General features: G+C 45.1%; 2 protein-coding genes across 2 annotated transcripts; both read left to right on the forward strand.

Annotated features, from left to right (window-relative positions):
• CHRNA1 (cholinergic receptor nicotinic alpha 1 subunit) lies at positions 1-10,351 on the forward strand. The gene is made up of 9 exons (XM_056496347.1): positions 1-84; positions 1,778-1,923; positions 2,082-2,126; positions 2,556-2,665; positions 2,900-3,095; positions 3,714-3,951; positions 5,027-5,250; positions 6,501-6,740; positions 8,670-10,351. Exons 1-9 carry the CDS (start codon positions 42-44, stop codon positions 8,799-8,801), a joined length of 1,374 nt encoding a protein of 457 aa, XP_056352322.1. The 5' UTR covers positions 1-41; the 3' UTR covers positions 8,802-10,351.
• Positions 10,352-14,700: 4,349 nt separating this feature from the next.
• LOC130255566 (sterile alpha motif domain-containing protein 1-like) lies at positions 14,701-17,678 on the forward strand. Its single transcript, XM_056496444.1, has 2 exons — positions 14,701-14,829; positions 14,969-17,678. The coding sequence occupies exons 1-2, from the start codon at positions 14,764-14,766 to the stop codon at positions 15,353-15,355; spliced, it is 453 nt and encodes a 150-aa protein (XP_056352419.1). The 5' UTR covers positions 14,701-14,763; the 3' UTR covers positions 15,356-17,678.
• Positions 17,679-23,729: the final 6,051 nt, after the last annotated feature.

A 23,729-nucleotide genomic window follows, 5' to 3' on the forward strand; every position in this document is an offset into this window, starting at 1 on the left:
TGCTTTGTGCGTGCCTCCCTCTGTGTGACTGCAGCAGGAGCATGATGAAGGTCCACTGCATCCTCCTCCTCCTCATCTCCACAGGTAAAGGTGTTCCAGTATTGCCTTGAAGGGGGGGTTGTCTCCTTCCAGAGCGTGTGGGACCAGGGCTCTGCACCTACAGCATGAGCAAGTGTGTGTTCCAAGAGCAGCCTCTCCTACTGGTGAGGTTTTATGACTGCTCCAAACCTTTTAAAGGGAAAAGCTTTGGAGTGCATTAGTAGCAGCTCAGATATTTGTAATTTCAGGCAACAGATATTTTGAACCAAGAACTTTGTGTTTAATTGTTTTTCTCTCTGCAATCTTTCTTTTCATGCTCCTGTTAGCCCTAGTGCTACATGTGTTTCAAAATATGTGAAAGGACCTAGTAAGCATGGCATGGAATGTGAAAAATCATTACAAGAAGTTTCATTGAGTTGTGGGGTGACTGACAAGGAGGTAGAATTGATTGGCAGCTGCCTGTGTTGTACTGAGATAATTCTTTATAAACAGTCCCTTAAAAGAATAAATATTTTGTGATCCTTAAAGCTTTTCAGAAAATTCAAGCAGCATGCTAAATTCCCAAGCCACATCAGAAGGGAGCAAATGTGAAAGGATTTTAATTGGATTAATAAAGCACAGAGCTTCAATTAGATGTGATGCTGTAATCATAACTTTAAAATTGAAAGATGTCTTCTGCCTACTCTGGTTCACCCTCCTGGCAGGGGAGGCAAACAGTGCCTATCTGCAACAGACAGCTTTTCTCATTGGCATCCAAGTATTTTAATATAATCTCATGGCAGGACAAGGCCAAGGCAGAATCCTTGGCAATCTCAGTTATATAAAAGGAGTTGATGAAAAGTCAATAGGAAACCAGCAGAAATCCTAGCTTAGGTTGGAGTCAGCAGCAAAATTCTTGTTGACTTCTGTGGCCCAGGATTCAACAGAGAGGGGGAGACAGGGGTGTAATCTGCCAAAAACGCTTGCAGTGAGGCTGAACTGTTCTGCTCCCTCTCACTGCCTTTAAGAGGGGAGACATACAAAAACACCCCAAGCACCCCTTCCATTTGCTTTCCTCCCCTGTGACAGAAGCAGCTACAGTCTGAGGACGTGGTGTGCCTGCTCCTTCTGCCCCAGGCTCTCTGGGAGCAGCCCCCTCTGTATTCCAGTGCCCTTCCTTCTTGGCAGAGCAGTGCCCTGCACAGGCACTCTGAAGGCTCCACTGGAGCCATTCTCACTGGTGAAATCTTTCTTTCAAGGCTCTCAGGCACAGCATGGCCAGGTCATGCTGGGCAGAGCTGTCCATGGACCTACCCCACACAGGGAGTGGTTTCCTTCTCCCACCACCTGCACAGAGGGGAGCTCCTGTTCCACTCAGGTTGTGGGTTCAGGGAGCCTGGGTGGTGATGCCTTCCAATGACTGGTGTGCTTGGCCCTCTCCTTTCCTGTTCCTGTCACAGGAAGGTCTGTGCAATTGAAGGTGGAAAAGGGGACATCAGGAATCCCTGAGTCTGGATCTCTTCTGTGTTTAGCTGCCCATGAGTTCTGCGTGTTAGCTCAGTTTCAGGCTGGGAGACTCCTAGCGCTCAGTCTGTTCAGGATCCTGCCAATCCTGGATTTGTTCACCTCCTGGCTGGGGGCCCCTGTCACCGGAGGGCTCGGTGCTGCTCACCAGCAGCTCTCCTGGCAGTTCCCCATGCAGCCCAGGCTGGCTGCTGTGGCTCCCTGCCCTCTGACAGCGCCTCCTGCCGTTCTGCAGCCGGGCTGGCGCTGTGCTACGAGGACGAGACCCGCCTGGTGGAGGATTTGTTCAGCAGCTACAACAAGGTGGTGCGGCCGGTGGAGGATCACCGGGAGGCCGTGGTGGTCACCGTGGGGCTGCAGCTCATCCAGCTCATCAGCGTGGTACGGTACCAAGGGCCGTGCTGGCTGTGCCTCCTGGGTAGCGCCGGCCAAACCGCGCTGGCTTTCTAAGGAAACTGTTTTCATCCTTTAATCCTGATGCTTGCTGATACTGCCTTCTTTCTTCTTTTTTTTCCTTTTTTTTTTTTTTTTTTTTTAAGGATGAAGTAAATCAGATTGTGACAACCAATGTACGCCTGAAACAGGTAACTCTAAATATTCTTAACTATTTAATTTAATTCAAGTAAATGCACTGGACATAGTCAGTCTACACTATCATACTTTCAGGGGCAAAGATAGGTGGGTCAGACAGCAGAGCATTTCTTCTTACTGAGATCTTGATAATAAAGTATTTTAGATGTTAAGAGTCTTAAGCATTTGGGTTTGTGTTTCAAACAGCTGACTTCTGATATGTTTATCTTTGTATTATTTTCTTTTGGGGGTTTTGGGCTTTTTTTTACAAGCTTCTTAAACCAAAATTTAAGTTCATGTAAATAATGAACTGGGGGTCCCACTCCCATGTGTTTATGCTTACCTGCATGTCACAGAGCAAGGGAGGAGCTGTTTCTGGGAAGTACTCAAACTAACCCCAGTGCTGGGAGAGGCTCCCAGGGGCTGAAATCTTCCCTCTTTAGCAATGGACAGACGTCAACCTCAAATGGAATCCAGATGACTACGGTGGCGTAAAAAAAATCCGCATCCCCTCAGATGATATCTGGCGGCCAGACCTTGTTCTTTACAACAAGTAAGGGAGGAGTGCCAGCTGCCGAGGGAGGGAGGGAGAAGGAGCTGTGCCTCGTGGCACCACTCTGGTGGGACACTTTTCCCATGACATCTGCTCCAGCAGGGACAATTCCTCAGAGGAAGCTTCTCCAGGAGCAGGCACTGGGGAGTCGTTTGACCCTCAGCCAGAGAATCCCTTTGTGACTGTGTTGATCATGCTGCCCCTATTGCTTTAATGTCCTCGTTCCTTCTGCAGCGCAGACGGGGATTTTGCCATTGTAAAATACACCAAAGTCCTTCTGGAGCACACAGGTCGGATCACCTGGACACCACCAGCTATTTTTAAGAGTTACTGTGAAATTATTGTCACACACTTCCCGTTTGACCAGCAGAACTGCAGTATGAAGTTGGGAACTTGGACCTACGATGGTACAGTGGTTGTTATTAACCCGGTAAGCAAGTTTCTAACTGGGAAAAGCAGCAAAGACCTGTATGTGTTTTTCAGAGAAATCTCAGCTTTAGAATGGAAAATGACCTAGTTTTGACTGGAAAAATAAGCCTAGCTGTAAAACAGAAAATTCTCATTTGTAGATCTAGCATAAGATTTCCTGGTTTGGCTCTGAAATTCTGCTTACGTATTTATCCTTGTGCCCTAACAGCCTCCTGTCTGTTCTCTGGCAGCTTTTCACCACTTTTTATGGTGCTGCCTTCTCTGCTTCTGTTTCTTCTCTTGGGTTTGGGGTTTTTTTTTTGAGAGGGGTACATTTTCTCTGCTCATGACTTTCCATTGCCAAAGATTTTTTTTTTCTGTCCCCCCAGGTATGTCTGCTATATGCAATATTTTTTCAGTCTACTATTTCTTACTACTTCTGTAAAATATTTAGTTGAATGCTGTGTAGAGCCTGATATTCTAAGGAAAAATAACATAGATGAGAGCTGTTTACTCACAAAAAAAAACCCCACAAAGTGCATGAGTTTTTTGGAATCCTGTTCCTGAGCCAAACCTGCCAAGTTTTGATTTGGTTCAGAATACCTGGTATTAAGAATCTGTTTGGGTGCTTTGCTGCCAGGAGAGTGATCGTCCAGACCTGAGTAACTTCATGGAGAGTGGGGAGTGGGTGATGAAGGATTACCGTGGCTGGAAGCACTGGGTGTACTATGCTTGCTGCCCTGACACCCCCTACCTGGACATCACCTACCACTTCCTCATGCAACGCCTGCCTCTCTACTTCATTGTCAACGTCATCATCCCCTGCCTGCTCTTCTCCTTTCTAACTGGGTTAGTTTTTTACCTACCCACAGATTCAGGTATGTAAATTTAGGCATTCTGTTTCCATAGAAATTGCTCTTCTAAGAAGTTCCTGAGAAATTCCCAGTATTTGAAATTATAAACCAATTTGAAGGCCAGTGCATACTAAAACTGGACATTTCCACTGAAAGTAATGGCTTTAAATATCCTGCAAAGAAAGGATAAGTGATGAAAACTGAAGCTGTTGATATAAATAAACTGGGGTGCTTTCCCACAGAAATTGCTGACTATCCAGTTAGCTTCTGCAAACTAAAGATTTAACTGGGTAGTTTTTATGTTTAGCCACAGTAGTCAGTGTGTTAGTTTGTCCTGCAGTAAATGAGCACCCAGGGGTGATAGAGGTCCTTCTGCATCGTGTCAGAGCAGGGAGCTCGTTACCTGCTCACACACACATCACCTCGTGCAACACAGAGTAATCCTGACCTGTTCTGGTCTCCTTTGTCTCTACTGAGCCACTCGTGCTCCCTGCAACCATTTCCTCTGCTTCATTCTTTTTGCCTTTTGTCAGCTTTTCATACCACTTAATTTTAGTGTAAGCCCCTTCATTATGAAATATTTGATGCATTTTTTTGAGTGGAAAGCTTCCTACAAAGTTGAACTGGATAAAAAAATGTGTGAATAATGTTTTGTAATTCATTTTGGACACCCTCCATGGAAAGGAGATCTTGCATAGCAAGTGACCTGATGTCAGATGTGATTTTAGTCTGCTCTCTCAACCCAGAGACAGAGTAAGGGAAGCAAACTCTCAGGAGGCTGTGGAGCAATAATCAGGTGCATACACATGCATTGTTCAAAATGCAGAGCCCACAAAATGCTCCTAACAAGTGAAAATATCCACCACCCACACCTCAGCCCATTCCTGGTAATTCCTACCTCAGTGCTGGAGCTGATGCTGCTAGGCTCTAGGTTTGCCCAGCCTACTGGAAGCTTTGGAAGCTAGCAGAGATGATAGCACTGCACATGCACACAGGTGCTTGTGAGAACAGCTCTCACCCACATCCTGCTTCTCAAATAAATGCTCTCTGTGCTGAATGATGGGAGCAGCAATGATTTTGGGGGACTTTTTTACGACAGGTGAGAAAATGACTCTCAGCATCTCTGTCCTGCTGTCTTTGACTGTGTTCCTGCTGGTCATCGTGGAGCTGATTCCCTCCACCTCCAGCGCAGTGCCTCTGATTGGCAAGTACATGCTGTTCACCATGGTGTTCGTCATCGCCTCCATCATCATCACCGTCATCGTCATCAACACGCACCACCGCTCCCCCAGCACTCACACCATGCCCCACTGGGTCAGGAAGGTGAGCTCTGCGCCCTGCCACTGAACGATCCATATTTTGTTGGCAGGTTTTCTCATAAAAGTCAAAAAGGATTGGGGAAGGGAATGCATCATGGTAAAGGTCTCTAGGCACAAGAGCCAGTGTTTGCTACTCAGCTATGCATGAAATCAGCAAGATTGTTAAAGTGCTCCTTTAAGTAACAGAATTGTCCACTGGGGTAGAGTCTTGCAGGGAACAGATGAGACAAAACATGGGCAGCTAAAGGTAAGGAACAGGGAAAAGAAAATATCCATCTGGACTTGAATTACATATGCTGGTCTAATTCTCCATCTGACTGCAAGGCACTGCTGCCACCAGCCTGCATGAGTGCAGAGCACAAAGGCTACTGGGAATACCTGAGTTCAGCATCCCATTTTGCAAAAAATGATTTAGCAAAAGCTAGAAGATAGTCTCTGTACTTTTCCAGTATACAGTTTCTTTGTAGCCCTTGGGAGATCCTTGTACAGGAGTCTAGATGGTAATCATAAGATGGAGAAAAAATTGGTTGTGTGTCATTACAAGTTCTTTGCCAGTGAGACAGTATCAAAGATCATCTGATTTATTCAGTAATCCTTGCTGTTTTGAAGCCTGCCTGGGTTTGTACTAAACCATGACATGAAAGGAGGTTTTTCTGTGTATTTCTAATTATACTTTTAAGTTTACAGCTTATATTGGACTCCCTCTGCAGCACAAACAATCCTTGCAGAAGGGAAATTTCAACAGGAAACGCTGCATGTGCTTAACATTGCTCTGGCAGCAAGTCTCTGTCACTCCAAAGGAATTTGCTGTAAGCCTTATATGCCTGTATAGCAAACATTCATAATAGTGAAATCAAACCTAAGTAGCCAAAAGAGTTTCTTTGGAGACCATTCCTCAAGTCAGATTTGTAGGCAGATGAGATGGCTGGAGCTCTGTCAGCTGAGGATTGTTTCCCACTTCATGTGTGGGTGCCAGGTGTATGGCAGGGAAATGGCTTTGACAAAACGTGTTGGGGAAATGGCTTTGACAAAACGTGGTGCAGGCCTGTGGGTGAGTCCTGTGCCCGGACACGAGGCTGACAGAAGCCCCAGGGTAGCTAAGGCGTGGGCTGTGACACAGCCAGAGAGGGGATCTGCAGCAGACCCAGCACGGGAAGCGATCTGGGAGGGAGAGGCTTGTCTTTGTTCAGCACACAGCTGCAGCTGTAACCGCCCCACAGAGCACAGACTGCCATCTTCTCCCTTTGTTTTCAGATCTTTATTGACACGATCCCAAACGTCATGTTTTTCTCTACAATGAAACGACCATCAAGAGACAAACAAGACAAAAGTATTTTTGCAGAAGATATTGATATTTCTGACATTTCTGGGAAGTCAGGTTCTGTGCCTGTCAACTTCTACTCCCCGCTTACCAAAAACCCAGATGTGAAAAATGCTATAGAGGGAATCAAATACATTGCAGAGACGATGAAATCGGACCAAGAAGCCAGTAACGTAAGACATTTTTTTGTGCATGATTCATTTCTAGCTTTCAAGTTGCTACATCTTACTTTTTTGGCAAAATATCCCTGCCTTACAAAAACACTCCAAGCCCTGGTTTGGCTCTAGAAGTGGACAGTCTTCTCCCCTTAATGGAGTCAACAAGGAGCAACAAATAGTTGTCACAGATGTTAATTGAATAGTGGCTTCCCAAATTAATAGAAAAGGGAAAAGTGTCAGTACTAAAGTTTTCTTATGCAATATGTGAAGCCACAGAGATGGAGTGTCTGTGAGTAGGAAACCAGTTTCAAGAACTCTAAGCAAGTTCCAAAACACATTTCTTTTGTTTCCCACTCAGGCATCTTGCCCCTGTGGTAAGCAAGATCCTATTGCTTTTTAAAACCCAGGAAGCAAGCCAAACTCCAAAAGACTAGTAGTGTTATCTGAGAAGTGTTAAGTGTAACTTACAAATGGTATTTCCAATTTTGATAAAGTTTTGTTTTATTCCTGAATACGACAAGTAGTCCCTCCAAATTAAGTATGTCATGATCTACTGTGATTACTGACTTTTTCCACATCGCAAGCCAAAAGAAGGATAAAAGCATATAGAGTCACACATGGCAGTGTTCCCTAGGAAAACCTAGCTCTGCCTTCTAGCACATTCAGTACAATTAACCCCTCCTTTATTTCAGCTTTCACAGCTCACACAGCTTTTGCAGGGTTAATCCAGTCCTGGTATTTTACCTTCCTTACTGGTCATAGACATCTCCTGATGAGCTGCAGGCTAATCTGAAGACAGGGGGGTTCTCTGAGAAAATAATTTGACCCATAGTCTTGAAAAGGAGGTGCTTCCTTTCCACAGACAGGATTTACACCACGGTGTTTGTTCCTGTGACCAAATTCCTGGAGCATGTGAAATGGCTCTGGCTGTAGTCTCATGTTCCCCGTGACTCCTTTGCCTCTCTGCAGACAAATTGTTGTCTTCAGCAGGGCTGGCATGGCTTCAACATCCCTGGGCTTCACTTCCTCCTTGGCTTGCAAGGAGGGTCTTCAGGTTACCAGCAAATGTCCCGTTCGGAAGTGGAGCCCAGCTGTTTGTGTCATCTGGGCACTCTTGATATATCACTTCCAGGCAGTTTCAAAAGTCAAGTTCCCTGAATTCACTGGAGGTTGTGGCTTCTGAAGGCTGTCACTTCAGTGCATTCACTTCTGAACCACCTCAAAACATATTAATTATCAGTGTCCTCTAGATAAATTACAGCAGCCTCTCCTGCTTTTGGGAGAACCAAGGCACAAGCAGAAGGTGCTTTAGGCCAGCACATGTCACTCCTTAAGGTGGAGTTACAGGGTGGAAATAGTGAGCCCTGCTGGACTTGGTGCCTTGCACTCTGCATGCTCTTGCTGTGCTGGGCTCCCACCAAAAGCATCCAGGGAAAAGGTACAGAGCAAGTGGTTCATGGTGTCACACAACTGGAAAAAATTACTAATGGAGCTACCAAGAAGGTTTTACAAGATATTAGAGTGTATGAAAAGCAGGAATTAGGGTTAAATTAACAGGAATTGCCTAGATATCCCAAGAGAAAAAAAGAAAGCAATGTGAAAACAAAAGTCTGTTGGGTCAAACTAAGTGTTTTGCTTTCAAGATTTTAAACTCTCTTTCAGAAGCAACAATTGGCCAAACAATTAAGCTTTTCAACATTTCTTAAAATTAAATTCAGCAAATTGCCAGGATTTCTGGTTAGTTCAGCATTGAAATGTGTATTTCTAGGTTGCCTCGGCTTTCTTAACCACTGACCTGCTTTTGAGAAGAAAATGAGCATTTTTGCATAGCAATAATGGCACTTATGGAAGAGCCTTCCCCTTGTTCAAGACAGTAAATTACAGGAATGCTGTAACAAACAGGGCTCTGCAGAGATTTTACCATCTCCTTTGTTTCTTTCCCAGGCTGCAGAAGAATGGAAGTTCGTTGCAATGGTGCTTGATCATCTCCTCCTTGGTATATTTATGCTAGTTTGCTTTATAGGAACATTAGCTGTATTTGCTGGTCGCCTTATTGAATTAAATCAGCAAGGATGAAAGTCAGATGGAAACTATTGGCTACCCTGAACATCTGAAAGCATCATAACCATCAAAATCTGGCCAGCCTCTGAAAGTTTCACTGACAGGAATCAGTGACTGCTGGGAAGGGGCAGGGATGATAAAATGTAAGGCATACTTAGCACTTCTGAACTGCTGCTCAGTAGCATTTAATTGCCAAAAAGAAACACTTGCATTACTAATAAACTTGAATGGCTGTTAGACAGATTTTGATCAATTTTACCCTTTGTTAAAAATGGTAATATATTAATAAGACTGTCTGACTATTCCAATGAAGTCAATAGCAGTGTAATAAGCTTTAGCTGAGCTGTAAATCTGTATCCAGCTTTAGAATTCAAATGGGTTTTAGTATCAGCTCTGTGGCTTCTGTATTAGCAGGGTCACTCCTCTGATAGCACTAGATATAACCATCAGAAATATCTCCATGCTTAAGTACTTGATTTTCATGCCCAAATCTGAACTGACTGACTCTACCCATAGAAGCTCTTGCTGCAGCAGAGAGGAGAGACTTGTTCTTTACTGTGAGAAGGTCCAACCTATTCCTAGGATAATCTCCATATTCAGCCTACTCTGGTCTTGGAAGGCTGGTTTCCACTCTGCATTTGGAGTGATGACTAATGTGGGGCACCTTCAAACTTGGGGGTGTTTATTTAAACACAGTTCTCTCTGATTGCTGACCACTGTCCCCTGCCCTGCTGAAACAGACCTGAGCGCTAGTCAGCCCCACGGCTCACAGCCAGGGAGTCACGGAGCCCGGCCGTCCCGCCGTGCGTGTCCCGGCGACAGCGCCGCTCCTCCTGCTCAAAAGTTGGGCAGCAGCTCTCTCTGGTGGCTAAAGCAAAGCAGTGCTGCCTCTGCCAACACCGCCGCGCTTTGTTTACTCCAGATTCGACCTCTGCAAGAAGCCTCTCTGCCTTTCAATAACGCGGTGTGGCAACAGCAGCAGTGCTGCCTCTTCTCAAAAATAAATAAGAGTAGAGGTGGGGCAACTGCGACAAGTTACTCATCTTTTCCAGCTGGCTGTCCAAGCCAAGAGCCCTGCTTTGCTAACAGCTGTAAACAATTTGCTGTGAGTTTAGTAAAATAATTCATTTTATGTTAATGCTCTGCAGAAGTGTGTCACGCCTGCAGAGGACAGGCATTTGAAACACTGTAGGGAAAATGAGGCACTTGAGCAACACTGCCAGCATTGTGCAGTGTTTGCTGGACAATGCTGTGGTGAGCTGCAGCCCTAAGCAAACAGTTTGTCTGGGGTAATCGATCACTTGTAGCACTCTGCTCCCCTCTTATGGCTTAAAGCTTGGTAATCTTTGCCTCCCTGGATGATCATTAACCCTGTAAGCAAAGGAAAAGATGTATTGCTGGGTGACAACAGGGAACGTTCACTGCAGCTGGGTTTATCTCCAGTGGGAGTTCCAGCTCCCAGCCCTTGGGGAGAGTCAGCAGCTCCTTGCTCAAGATGAGCTAAGCTGCAGTGTAATGGTGTCTGGAACTTAATTTGAGAGCTTGTGATTGGGACTAAAATTGACAGAACAATCCTCTTAGAGCAGCATGTGGTTCAATCTTAGCATTAAAAATAAACATCAGTAACAAGATTCATGGTAAGCATCCACGGTATCTTTGTTCAGCTTCCCCAAGGCAGATCTGAGTCTTGGCCTCCAAACTCCCCCTCTTTGTGTGCCAGAGTCTGTGCATGTGTGTGCCTGCCTGCTTCTCCAGCTCTCCTTATAGGCAGCTAGGTACCAGTGCTTTCCTTCCACTTCCTCAGAAAAAGGTTTGAAACTATTTATTCAAAAATCTTTATTTGTGATGGTTTCACCTGTCTTACAGGCACAGCAAATCTTCTGCCTTTCTGTCACTTTGACTCCTGATGAGCTAGTTGTGTCTCAAAAGATGTGACAGCAGGCAAAAATAAATGCTAACAAATTCCCTTCTTAGGCTGTAGATTCCAGGCATTGTACTCTGACTCTCCAAACTCTCCAAGTATCAAATAAGAGCATGTTTTTTGGTTTTTGGTTTGTTTGTTTTTTTTGCTTTGCTTTGAATACTTGGACTGTACCAGCTTCGATTTTCTTTTCCTAGATCACCTTTATGATATACTTTCCTTGTATACCACTTGCATACTGCTAAGATCCCCTGTTATCAGTATCCATCTACTGACAGAATACCCTTACCTACTTGCAGACCGCCTCTTCTCAACTGCTACTGTCCTTTTAATGCCAGCCCCTGCTAAAATAGTAGCTTTGGAGGTTGTAAATGTTCTGTCACAGCCACAGATAATCCTCTGTTAATGTGTAAGTATGTATAGTCTAATGATTTCTCATTTACAGCTCTGTAGGCCCCCCCTTGCAACCTTAACACTAAACTGTCCTCTCTCCTATGTGGGTTGAATCAGCAGCCCCAGGGAGATGACCGTGGGTAAAACTCTGCAACCCACACATGCATCTCTGCTGCCTCATTGCCTTAGACAGGCATATTTCAGCCCAGAGCTTCAGATAACAAATCTCATGATAAGCAAAGCAAGAAACAGGCATCCCACACTCATTGTTAAATTTCTCTGATAAGTATAAAAAATAATGACATGCAAACACCATGGTGCTGAAGTAAGCAGACCTCATTTAAATGAAGGCAGACCAGGGGCATCCAAGTAGGAAGGTGTTGCTTTTATAGTGATAGTACCTGGAGAAGTTAACTTGTCCCTCTTTTCACTGCCATCCTCTTGCTACTAAAGCTGCTTTTGCTCGCTTTGAACTTGTTGATAACACCCTATTTATGTCTTTAATAGAACAGCTTCCTAGAATGTCTCCATCTTTTTCAGTTTAATTCTCTTTCCAGTTTTCAAGCCATTTGGCAGTTAACTTTCCCCTTCCTATATATTTAGCTGCCCTTAGCTACAGTTACAGTTACAGAGTTGTGCTATGGATATGTTGCTCTCAGAGATGCAGTCACTCCCAAATCTCTTTCCTCTTTGGCACTTTTGCTCTTCAGGAGACCTGACTCTTCTGAGAGGGTTATTTGAATTTTTAAAGTCCCTTATCTTGTACCAGCTCCAAGGGAGCAGTTTCACCTCTGCATGAGTCGGTAATCAGACCAGGCTGCTCTCTCCATCATCACCAGACAGCTGAGCTGAACTCAGTGTCCTTATTCTGTCTCTTCAGCCAGTTGGATCTTGGCTTTGTAAAATTCAGTTGAGCTGATCAAGAGAGAGAACAGAAAAATGATACTCGCTGAACTCCAAGCAGTTGATTATGAGCTTGTGTATGCCAGGTGTGATCATTCATCTGCCACCAGTGCCTGGGTCCCATAGCCTCCTTCAGCTTGAGAGTTTTTAAAAATCAGATTATTGTTTCAGGCAATCGTAAGACAGTTTAAGTTCTCTTTTTTCTTTCTCCAGGATATAAGTTACTGCCAAGCTCCTTGCTGTGGCAGTCCCCCCAGAGAAGTGTGAAAGCAGTGTGAGTTTCATCAGCATGCTGACTCAGCAGTTCCTGTTTCCACAGCTGAGGCAAACCACAGCGGGTAGGGACAGCAGGGCGAGAGAGAATGTGTAACACAGGACCCACATAAGTGCATAAACATTGTGCTTCTGGTGGAGAAAGGGAATATATTACCTCCCTGAAAGGTTTGTTTTCTGGTATGGTGACAGGCAAGATGCCACCTTTAAAGTCACTCATAGTTTAGCACATTAGAAATGCTTTTGACTTTGGACACTTTTAAAAGGTTCCTGTCCTTGGCTCCAGCCACAAGACCTCACATTTTCATATGTTTACTAGTGCTAGATAAATTCTAGCACGGCCTCCAGACCCCTAGGTGTGCTGCTGGCTATAAAATACCTCTCTATTTTCTTAAAAATTGTGAAACTGATACAAAGTCTTCTAAGCTTCTATCACCTGAAGGTTGCACAGACACTGATTTCTAACAAAGCTCTGGATCACTAGACTCTTTCTGGAATTCAAATCCCGAAACCAGAAAATGTAATCATGCACTGCTTTGCAAAAGATTCTCTAAAATGATGGTACTTCAGTATACAGTACCTGATAAAGTTTAAGAGACTGACACAGCTGGAAAAGAGCCAACCTGTAGGTGAGCATTTCCATGCTCACTGTGGGAGCCATGCTGAGTCCTGCTGGCTGCAGGTGGGATATCGAAAATTTCCCCTGTTACCGTGCAACAGCCCAGCATGACCAGCAGGCAGAAGTCCAAAGGAGTTTGTAGGCTACTGCATCACAGTGATGATGGATCACTCAGTGGATTCCCCATGAAGGGACAATTCTTTCCTAGCAAGGGTTGTAACCATTCCCTGCCATTCCAGCACAGATCTCCCATTGCAGCACATTTTCCCAACCTCTAAAAGCTGAGCAGATCTGTATCAGTGTTTGCTTTTATCCCATATGGAGCCTGGAATAAACACATCACATGGTATTTCCCCAGCATGTAGACAAGAGGAAGCTGCTTGCCTCTACGTGACTTTTCAGCTAACCAATGACCCAAATGCAGTTTGCCGTGCTTAGGAACCTCATGTGGATTTGTGACCCTCTTTAGAGAGCTTTGGGACTGTCGAGACAGTAAACACAGAGTACCTGCAGTTTTACTGTTTGTGAGCACTGAAACTTTTGCTTGCAAGCTAATCTACATTGCGTGCACAGGTTAGGAAAGGGTATACATAAAAAATTGTGCCACTTCTTGTGTTTGTCTTGTAATGCTTCAAGTATACAATGACACAGAAACTGACAAGACGACCTACATAAAAGCCTGGCAAGGTCTCCAGCCTTCCACTGAAGACAGCACAGTAATGCCATTGCTTTTATGACAGCATGTCTCACCATAATGCTGTGCCTTCAGGCACTGCTCATCTCCTGGTGGAAACATGAAAGTAACTTAGCACACAGCTTACTCCGTCTTTGACCTTGCTGGGACACGTTGCTACAAGTGAATCCAGAGTGTATTTCAGTTCTTCAGGACACCTGTCCCTAACACTTTTATTTTAGATAACAGGGTTATATAGCTGCTGGGCTGGACCATGTCGACACATGGAGTAAACATAAACCATCTTGAACACCTCCAAAATGTGAAATCCTAGGGAGACTAAAGCATGTGAGATCAATGTTGGCTGAAATAGACACTCAGGACACAGCTCTTGCACTTCAAACTTTGCTCCTATCTGCACGAGCTACTCCATTACATATACTTGGGCATTTTTCCATCCAAAACCAGGACTGGACATAAAAACATTAACAGAAATTTTGTTTCTAGAACTTAGTCAAGCTGTGGGGGAAAGGGAACGGAATCTATTGCTTGCCTGGCAAAGCAATCTCTGCACGAGTTAATTGAGGTGTGAAACACAAATACTTTCTGGGGCATCCTGCAGAGAGGGGTAATTGACCTTCCCACATCTCAGAATACTGCAAACCTTAACAGGGAAAAAGCAAGCACCTCTTTCCCACTGTTTAATTACGTTTCTGCTCTCCCGTGTGTGTCTCTGCTGGTGCCTCGCTATTCCCCAGGCGCCACTACCCCTTCCCCGCTGGCTGCCATCGGAGCCATAGGGAAAACAAGCGTGTTGGGAGCTGTGCGGCCAAAGGGAGCGCGGAGCGGGCCGGGCAGTGCGGGTGGGCACGGAGAGCAGCGCTGCCCTGCCGTGAGGCACGGCCGGGGAACCGGGGAGCCTTGGAGCGGGGTGTCCTCGGCAGGGCCACCCAAGCCGCGTAAGGCGGCTCTCCGTAACTCCGGTGTGAACTCCCGCTGGGCACAGGAGGATGGGGCACGGCCATCACCAGCACCCCGCGGCACCGGGGAAGGACCAGCCCCGGGGGCGGCCCTGCCCGGCCCGGCCGCGCTGTGAGGGGCCGCGGCGTGTGCGGCGGCGCGGGCGGCGGGGGAGCGGCGCCCCAGAGCCGCGGCGCGCCGCTTCCTGCCGCTATAAATAGCCGCCCGGCCCAACATGTCCCGGCCGCCGCAGCGGCTGCAGCGCCGCGGGACCCGCCGCGCCCTCCCGTCACGGAGCGCGGTAAGGGGGCTCCCGGCGGGGCGGGGGTCTCCGGGGCGGGCAGGGCTCCAGCGGCTCCTCTCCCCCGGCCCCGCGGGTACAAGGGTCGGGAGCCTCGCCTCGCCTCGCGCCTGTCTGCTCTTTCTCTCTTTTCTTCCAGACTGCTCTGTCTCGGGCTGGACGCGTTCCTCCTGCCTCCCGAAGCCGTGCTGGCAGGCTGGGATCCCTCCCCGCTTCCCCTCTGGTTCCCGCTTCCCCCGGGTTGGGTCCGTGCCCGCGGTCCTGCTCTGTGGGCGCAGCTCGGGCCGTGCCGCTGCCCGGGCCGTCCTTGCCCGGCTGTGCAGCCCCGGCTGTGCAATCCTGCCTGGCTGTCAGGGTGGGCACAGCCACGCTGGGGCCGTGTCACGCACCGGGGCCGTGTCACGCACCGCCGCCTGCACGCGTGGCACCCACGCCCATCGTTATGTTGGTCACACACGCAGGTGTCCGTGTTGCAGCCTCCCTCAAGGGCTTCCATCTGCAGCCAATGTCGAGGTGGACCGTGTAGTTAGGCTTTACGGTGGAGTCAGCAAAGCAGGTCTCTGCCTTCTCGAGCTGGCTCCCGGGGGCTTTTTGCAAGGAGTCAACTTAGTGAACCTCAAGTAACCAATCTTCGAGTTTTAACTTGTTTTGCACTTTGTTTGCCTCTGCTGCTCTGATGGCTGTGTTTCATTTTCTAATGAGCACCTTCTGGAGTGCAGGGCTATGTGCCTTCTCAGAGAGGAGGTGTTCCTCAGCTACCTTGTAGCCTGTTGGAGTGGCCTCTAGAACCAAGTGATAACAGCCCTTGTGTCTGGCACCAAGGTGTGCGTGTTCAGGAGCCCGCCGTGAGCTACTTCTAAATTACTCCTTTACTCCTGAAGTGCACTCTCGGTGTCAGGGCTGTAATAACCAGCTGCTCTCAGTTTTGATCTCCAGAGAAAGGGCAGTGTGTTTCGCTTCTCATTCACACGCTTTTAAACTCTGTCAACCTTCCCTCTGTTTCTTCTGTCCACTAGCTCTTCCAAGCCCAATTTGGGAGGACGGTGCAGAGACCCTGGAGGCCACATAAAAAAGACAAAGTCCTCTGGGAGCCTTGCCCTCAGTGCAGGCAGGAGCCATGGCAGTGCTGCTCTGGCAGTGGAGTTTACCAAGTGCTGCGAAGCACGAGGCAAGCTGAGCTGGCATGTACCTTCCCCTCTGCTGTGAGGGGAAGGAGCAGATGAGGAGGAAATACAGCTGTTCCAGAGCACTTCTGCCCTCTGTCCAGCCAGAGCACGTGAGGGGGAGACAGATGCAGAAAGGGACTTTCAGGAAGAGAGTATGGGAGGGTGGGGAGGGGCAAGGGGAGGAGAGGAAAGCTACAAATGGAGAGGAAAAGCTCTTTACGTTATTTAAAGATCTGTTTAGCTAGAGCGAGGGCAAATAGCCTAAAATTATGAGATTGTATCTCTCGAGTCTCTGTTACTGTTTCTCCAGAAAGCACTGCTTTTTATTGCTCACGTATTATGTGTGTCTTTCTGCCTCACTCTTCTAGGCTCTTCAGCATCCTCTGACCTCAAGCTGAGCAGGACGTTGCCCTTAGCATCTGCCTGTCAAATGTGTAGTTCTCCGTGTTGTACATGAAATGATTATTCCCATAGTTGGTTAGGGCAAGTTTCCGAGGAATGTGAAGCAAGAGGCACGCCAGTTCCTGTGGCTGCCCTTGACTGGAGTGCAGCATTTTGGGACAGGGGCTGTGCCTGGAGGCTGTGGTTAGTCTGTGTGTTATCCTTGGCAGTTTAGGATTCCTGCCTCTGCTCCTGTACCTCCCACCCTTCTCTTTCGTCTTATTGCTGCTCACCTGTTCCTCTGCCTGTGCTGCAGCTGCTTCAGCCTCTCCCAGTTATCTGTGGAGTTGTGCTGAATAGCTCAGAAATCTGAGTAAGGAGAAAAAGAGAGTGCAGCTATTCCCTTCTCTAGAGAAGTCCCCTCACAACCCTGTGCTGACTCTCCCCTGCATTCTGCTTTGAGATCCCTCACCCCAACAATTGGGAATTAAAGCAGTTGAAGCTCTCTAGCTGTGTGCTAATTACTGCTGCTGCATTGCTATTTCTTCTGAAATTACACTTTTAACCTTCTCCAGGATTAGTTTACTCTCTGAATGGCATCAGGTAGTAAGGTACTGTCTTCAGGGATTGCTACAAGACCACTAAACCTTTTTTATTTTTAATGGAAAACCCAGTTACCTACCCCAGCAGGGTTTCACTGCTTTTACCTGTGTACTACAGTCAGAACTGAAAGTGTGTATCTGAGCAAAGGTATTGGCTATGAAAGGAGCAATTTCCCACCTGTGATAACAGGAATGACCTTTACATCTGATGACCTCCAGACCCTGAAAAGGCTACTGAGAAACACGAGCAATGCTAATCCCTTTGAGAAGGAGCATGCTGCAATGTTTATCTCCATTACCTACACTACATAAAATTCTAACAGCTATTTAGTTTTCTTCCCTGTTTGTATAGACACCCATCTGCTTTGTAGGGAGAGAAGAGCATATGTTGGTGTTGTCTGGCAACTGTGACATGACAGGAAGGCATAGGCTTCCTTTGGAGCACATATATTGTTGATGGTGTACATGTGCAATTTAGCAAAATATCTTTGTGTAGCAGTTTTGAGGAATGTTCTGTGCTTTTAGATACCTTGAATCTTCATCTGGTTAATGGACTTATGTATAGAAACCATATGAAGAGGAGCGGGTTTCTTTAAAGTTTATGCTTTTGCCAAGGTAAACATATCTTAATTATGGCTTCTTCACAATTATGAAGTGTTACCAAAATTCAAATCTAATTAAATACTTTTGCATCCTTTCTACTGTTTTCTCTTATTCTTGACTCCAACACTTTCTCATTTTCTTCATGTGGTGCACTCTAACATTTGGTCTGTGGGATCTGTTATGAAAAGGGGCTGTTCACTGTCTTGTCTCAAAATCCATGGTGCTAGCTGTATTTGAGTAGGGGTGTAGAGGCCCAGTACATGGGGAGGTAATTAAATTCTGGAATGGTAGAAGAGATTTTGGTAATACTGAAGAAGTGGATACTATAAGTAGCCACAAAGGCTGCTGTCTGTCCTGTGTACAGTTAACACCTGCTTCTTTAGCTCCTTACTTCCAAGAGGTACGTGGAAACCTGTTATTGAATAAAAAGTGCTGAACTGTTAGTTGGCAAATAGCCCAGAAAAGGCATTATTAAAAAGTAAGTTTAATAATTATCTATTGTCTATAATTGTGCTTTAGTAGAAGCTTCATTTAAAGTAATCTGTGTGCTTGTGGTGAGCAGTATGATAGCATAGTGTTCTCATGAAGCACCAGGTACATGTATGCATATGTCTGGGTATCTGAAGAGGGGGAAGGGCAAGTAACAAACTGTTTATTATGTTAGTACTCTGTTGTGCTCCTCTGTGAGGACTGTCACTGATGCTGAGCTGAGAGTGAAATCTGAATAGTAAAAAGGTTATTTTTTTCAGTGGCAAAAACCATGAACATCCAGACCCTGAAAGGTATGGAGTTGCTCTTCATCCTTGCAGGCACACAAGTCTGCAGTTGCAGCTGTCCTTGGGCTTTCTCCAGCACAGTTCACAAAGATCAGTCAACAGTGTCTCTAAGGCTGGAGGGCGCAAGTGGCAGGGGAGCGGTTTCGTCTAAACGGAGAGATCAAAGGAGTTCAGAATAGAAAGTTTTTCTAAATTCCTGGAAGGAGATAAGCGGGAAGCACAAGGAGTAGTTTGAGAGTCTGTTTTGTAACACTTAACTCAGCCACAACTTCATTAGTGTTCTTCATTTGGATCCAATTACACATAAGTATACTTTGGAGTTAAAATGTATCATTTTGTAATTCCTTGAACTGCTAATGCTGTAGAAGCAGAAGTTTTTAAGTTTTAATGTGTTCATGTGGCACCCCTCATCTTTATCTCCTGAGCATGTGTATGTATGTAGCTCCCACCGTTTCTTTCTTGGGATGAAGCCTGTGAGAAGGGCCCTCCTGTCTGCCCGTGCATGCTTTGATGAGAGCCCTCTTTCTGTTTGTGCTAAGCTTGAGCACATAACTCCTGCTGAAGAAACTACAGGATATTCTTTAACGGAAAGTACTACAGATGTTAAAATAAATGCTCTTAGCAGCTTCAGTGAGCCCAAAATAGCTTCTGCATGTTTCTCTTACCATAAGTTCAGGAAAGGGGGTGATTCCCTCTTCCTCCCTCTCTGTAATGTTTTGAGTGCTGAAATCCTCTTGCCATGAGGAACAGGCAGTGTGGAGCAGGCTTCTCTATTTTTTTCTGGGCCCTGATTTAACAGGGCCAGAAGTGAGCCCTAAACAGAAATTGCGTTCCTTGGCACAATGTTCTGCTTCCTACGAAAATTTCCAGTAAGGTACTTGGTGGTGAGTGGGGCTAACCACTGAAGATGGTTGTCCAGAGGGATTGTGGAATCTGTTGTTGGAGATGGTCTAAAAACTGGATAAGGTCTGAGCAATCTGCTTGAAGCCAGGTTAGCCCTGCTCTGAATTAGATGAGATCCAGCAGTTCCCTTCAGCTGGCTGTATGCCATGTTTTTGCATTATGAGGGAAGCATGGCTGCCTTTGTCTGTCCCCAAAACCAGTGGGAATAAATGTAATATTAAAATATCTGAAAATGGCCATGAGAATTCTGAATAAAGACTTCAAAAATTGAAGTATGTAGAGAAGCATAGCATAAGGAGGTAATTTTGCCCAAAGTCTCATAGCAGCAGGTCAGTAATAGTGCTGGGAGAGGATCATAATTCTCCTGGCTGCCAGACTAGTGCCTTGGTAGCTAAAAGATTTTGTCTTCACACATAAAACTCCTTTCCCTACTCGACTGTTTTCAGATCACTTGGCAACAGAGACCACACTTACCTGCTGAGAGATATCATATTCCTTTTTATTATTAATATTTTTTTGCCTTATCTGTCATGGTCATAGGGAGTTCTAGTACTAAAGAAAAATGTAGTGCATTGACTTTTTCAGAAACCTAGAAAATTTGATCTGGAAAAGAATTTGGTGAAATGAAAACAAGAGCTGCAAAGGAAATTTTTAGAAAGTGATGTTATTCCCGGTTAGTTGCATAACAATTAATTTTTTAAGAGCAGAAAATAGCAGACAGAGCTGTACACTGAATCCAAGTTTGAATCTCTTTGTTTGAAAAAGAAAAATCACTTGAAAACTTTTACGAATCTGGAAGCTAAGAAGAACACAGATCAGCATTTTAGAGAGTATCATGGAAAGAGTTAAGCCATGAGTTAACTGCATCTGTGTTTCAAATCCAAATGCTACAACAAGGCACCATTCAGATCTTCAGCTATAAGTATGCTGAATTTGTTATGCTGCATTTTTTTGAATTCTGTTCAGAGGAGAAAAAGAAAATCCTGTCAGATAAAAAAAAAATCATTACTCTTATTTTGGTAGCTTGTTTTTTAAGTGATGAAGTAGGATTCTCTTTTTTTTTTTTTTTTTTTTTTTTTTTTTTTGTCTAGCACTTATGCAGGTCATCTGCTAAGTATTAGCAGCTGTGGAACTGTGGAGTTGTGTAAGCATAACTAAAAGTCAGTGTAGCCTTGCATCATTCTGCAGATCTATCCATTCCTTGTTCTCCACAACAACAGATCAGTTTTGTAGCTCAGTTGACACAAATCCCTAAATGTGAAGAGGGCATCAGCAAGCATGGCAAGTTGGGAAATCCTTTAAGTCATGGAAATCAGATAGGGTAATGCGTTATTTTATTGTTTCCACAATCTGCTGTCCAGTTAGACATGTGTCTTGGTGTTCTGTGAAGATAGCTGTGTCAGAGTAATGCCCTGGAACAGCTGAGCCTGCCAGCTACATAAACCTGATTTGTCTGGGCAGCTTTGTTTGGAAGATGGGTACGGGTGCTATGCCTGGCTGCTGTGGAAGCAAGACAAGTGTGAGTGCTCACAAATGTATCCCAGATTAGCCATGCTTAGTGGTATGGCTGAATACAACAGTCTCTTTTAAGCATTAGAAAAGGCATCATGTGTAGAGCTCTCCATGTGTGGAGCTGAGAGCCTGGAATGTCTTGGCAAGGGAGATACCTGCAGTGCACGTGTGAGTGTGTTGGCAGCAGCAGTCTGAGACACACAGGTCCAGCCTCTGCCCCCAGGTTTATGATACTGGCTCAGCACATTGCAGGACTTGGTTAGCAGGGTGCTTTTCTTCCCACTGAATCTGAGGTTACAGATAACTTAATCTCCTGTGGTTCTGACTTTTAAGTCCTAGAATATGTAATGAATTTTCTGATCCAGATTCTGACTTTGTTTTCATGGGGTTTTTTCCATCTTGTCTTCTCTTTTGCTGGTTTAAAGATCTCCACAGGCAAGAAGGACTCTGAAAGGGTGAGTACAGTGTTACCAAAATATAATTCTTACAACAATTGCTTTTGGAAATTAAAAAGATAAAATGAGTTTCAGCAGATAGTGTCCCTCTAGAGCAGTCCATGCACCCCATGGCTCAGAGTTAAGCCCTGTCCCAACTTTCAAGATTGTAATAGTTAGCTGAGCTCCCATGTTTTCCCCAGCCCTTCTATTTTTTTTCTTTCTTTTTTCCTTCCTCTCCCCCCTTTTCCCTGCCAATTTTAAAGCAGTGGTATGAAGTGAGTGAGGGTGAGTTAAGTGAGGGTTCTTCCCCAGGTAAGTGGTGTTTCTGCTGGGAGCAGCAGGCACTGTTTCATTAGCTCACCTCACCAGCAGGCTCTGAAAGTGGTTGGAACTTCAGCTGCCCTCAAATTGCCTTGGTCCCTGAGGAAGGCTGTAGGTGCTTGGGGGCAGATTGCAGCTGCAGTTGAAGTAGCACTCCAAAGCTGCAAATGTGGCATAAATTGGGAATGTTCCTTTTTGGGTATTCTGAACAGGATGGTTGCTCTTTGTAGTAGCACCAGCTAGGCAGCTGATGAGCAGAAAGATGTGGAGGACAAGAGGTATATGGTGGTGGTGAGAAGGGAGGATTGCTAATTCTCCCCCTTGCCTCCTACCTGAGGAATGATTCTCAGCTGGTAATTAAAGGGTACTATACTACAGTGCTCTTTTGGTTCAATTTGACTTGCAGTTTGGCAAACATTGACAGCATCAGCCATGTAGTACTGAGCTCTACAGTCCTGTAGAGGAAAAATTTGGTTTTATTTGAAAAATCAAATGGCAGCAGTGTGGTGATATCCATGTGTGATTATTTCAGTTTTAGAGAGAATGCCATTCAGCTGAGGCACATAGGCAACACCTACCAGTATATCACTGTTTATGTTTGCAGGTTGCATTTTAAACCATTACAGACCATTACTACTTTGAAGCAGAAAAATATATTCCTTAAAAGTACAGCTTTTCCAGTCCACAGTCCTGATGACATCTTGGAATCTGAAACTCTCAAATGGCAGCAGGAAGCCCCAAACCTTTTTTTTTAATGCTAGGCAGAAACAAACCACAAATAATCATCACTGGGAACTTCCTACTGTATTTTCAAATAAAAGTTCCTAATTTGATCTTAATAGGTGGCTTAGGGAGGGACAAAATAATTGCTTCATGGTACAATTTACTTGAAATGGATTATTCTTAGGTGAATTGACCAGTGTCCCTTGGGTATATAAACAAAACTCACGTTGTTGTCTCATTGGAAATTAAAACTAAACCAGATAATGCTTTTCAAAGTCGAACATCTTACTCTGAGGAGTTGCTGTATGCTTTCACTTACTTGTACTCTTAGGTGAAACTAGAGCAATATTTATTTTTTCATTTATCCTTTTCCAAGCAGCCCTCTGTAGGATCAGTATCTCCAAATTTTATTTTAGCTTTTAGGTTTTTCTTTTTCATTTGTGTATCCTCAAACAAAGTGTGCATGCTGACTGGTGTCAAGAGGAAGACAAATTAACTTGAGCTGCTACAGGGAACTAGAAAATGAAGTGTTCCATAACTGACAAACAGCTTGAGATGACTGGACAAGTTCCCTCTTTATTCATCTAAAATGTGCCAGTTGTTTAGCAGAACATCCCTGATAATGTGAGTGAATTGCAGGGTAAAACCCAGTTGGATGTCATCATATGCAGTACTTAACTAAGAGAACACAGAGGGATTTTGTGTTTTCAAGGGAAGGAATTGTCTTCTGTTTTGTGTTACTTGAAGTTCCCCAAGAAAGTTTCTTCTTAGGAGGAATAATGGAGTTTATAGCAAGGATGGTTTATGACTGCTCTTTTTTACTTGAAAGCTTTTGTACTTCTCAAAAAATGTTTGTTCCTGAGGAGGCACTAAAGAAACCATAGTAATTATACCACATGATATCTAATACCACAGCATTTACAGCTTCCAAGGCCTTTGCTCCAGGCCATCCACCGTGAGATATGGACAGAAGCAAATGAGAATATAATGGAAGCACCAAACAACCCAAAACTGTATTTTCACTTTTTTCCCTTTAGATAGAAATAAGAAATGTTCCACTGCCATTTCTTAATGAGGCAAGGCTATATGCCCTAGGAAGTGAGAACGAAGATATGCAGAAAAATCACTCTGAACTAGCAGAAGGGTTGATAGGTGTAACCTGGGCCCAGTCCTTGCTGCCCTTGATGTGTGGTTGCTGTGGAAGATCAGTGCTGAGATGACAGCAGTGGAGCAGGATTGCTCCAGACAAGGTCAGGACAGTATTTTCCAGGACTTTCCTCCAAGCTGTTTACTCTTGGGCTTCTGGAGTTACTCCCTCTCTTGTCTGGTAGACACTTCTTGTTATTTTTGGAAATCACCATTCTGAAGGTAGCATGACCCTTTCTTCTGCTCTAAAGCCCCAGTGCCCGTGGCATCTTTGCTTTAAAGTTTTTCAACATCACTGTTATGTGATTGTACTGGGGAGGAAAGAACCCA

Source organism: Oenanthe melanoleuca, chromosome 7, assembly GCF_029582105.1.
Source record: "Oenanthe melanoleuca isolate GR-GAL-2019-014 chromosome 7, OMel1.0, whole genome shotgun sequence".
Taxonomy (NCBI): Eukaryota; Metazoa; Chordata; class Aves; order Passeriformes; family Muscicapidae; genus Oenanthe; species Oenanthe melanoleuca.

Excerpts from the sequence above, each read along its gene's own strand:
- LOC130255566 (XM_056496444.1), top strand. The coding sequence starts at position 14,764 with ATGTCCCGGCCGCCGCAGCGGCTGCAGCGCCGCGGGACCCGCCGCGCC. Across the intron at positions 14,830-14,968 it reads CCCTCCCGTCACGGAGCGCG|ACTGCTCTGTCTCGGGCTGG; the intron begins GTAAGGGGGCTC and ends CTTTTCTTCCAG.
- CHRNA1 (XM_056496347.1), top strand. The coding sequence starts at position 42 with ATGATGAAGGTCCACTGCATCCTCCTCCTCCTCATCTCCACAG. Across the intron at positions 1,924-2,081 it reads TCATCCAGCTCATCAGCGTG|GATGAAGTAAATCAGATTGT; the intron begins GTACGGTACCAA and ends TTTTTTTTTAAG. Across the intron at positions 3,096-3,713 it reads CAGTGGTTGTTATTAACCCG|GAGAGTGATCGTCCAGACCT; the intron begins GTAAGCAAGTTT and ends CTTTGCTGCCAG.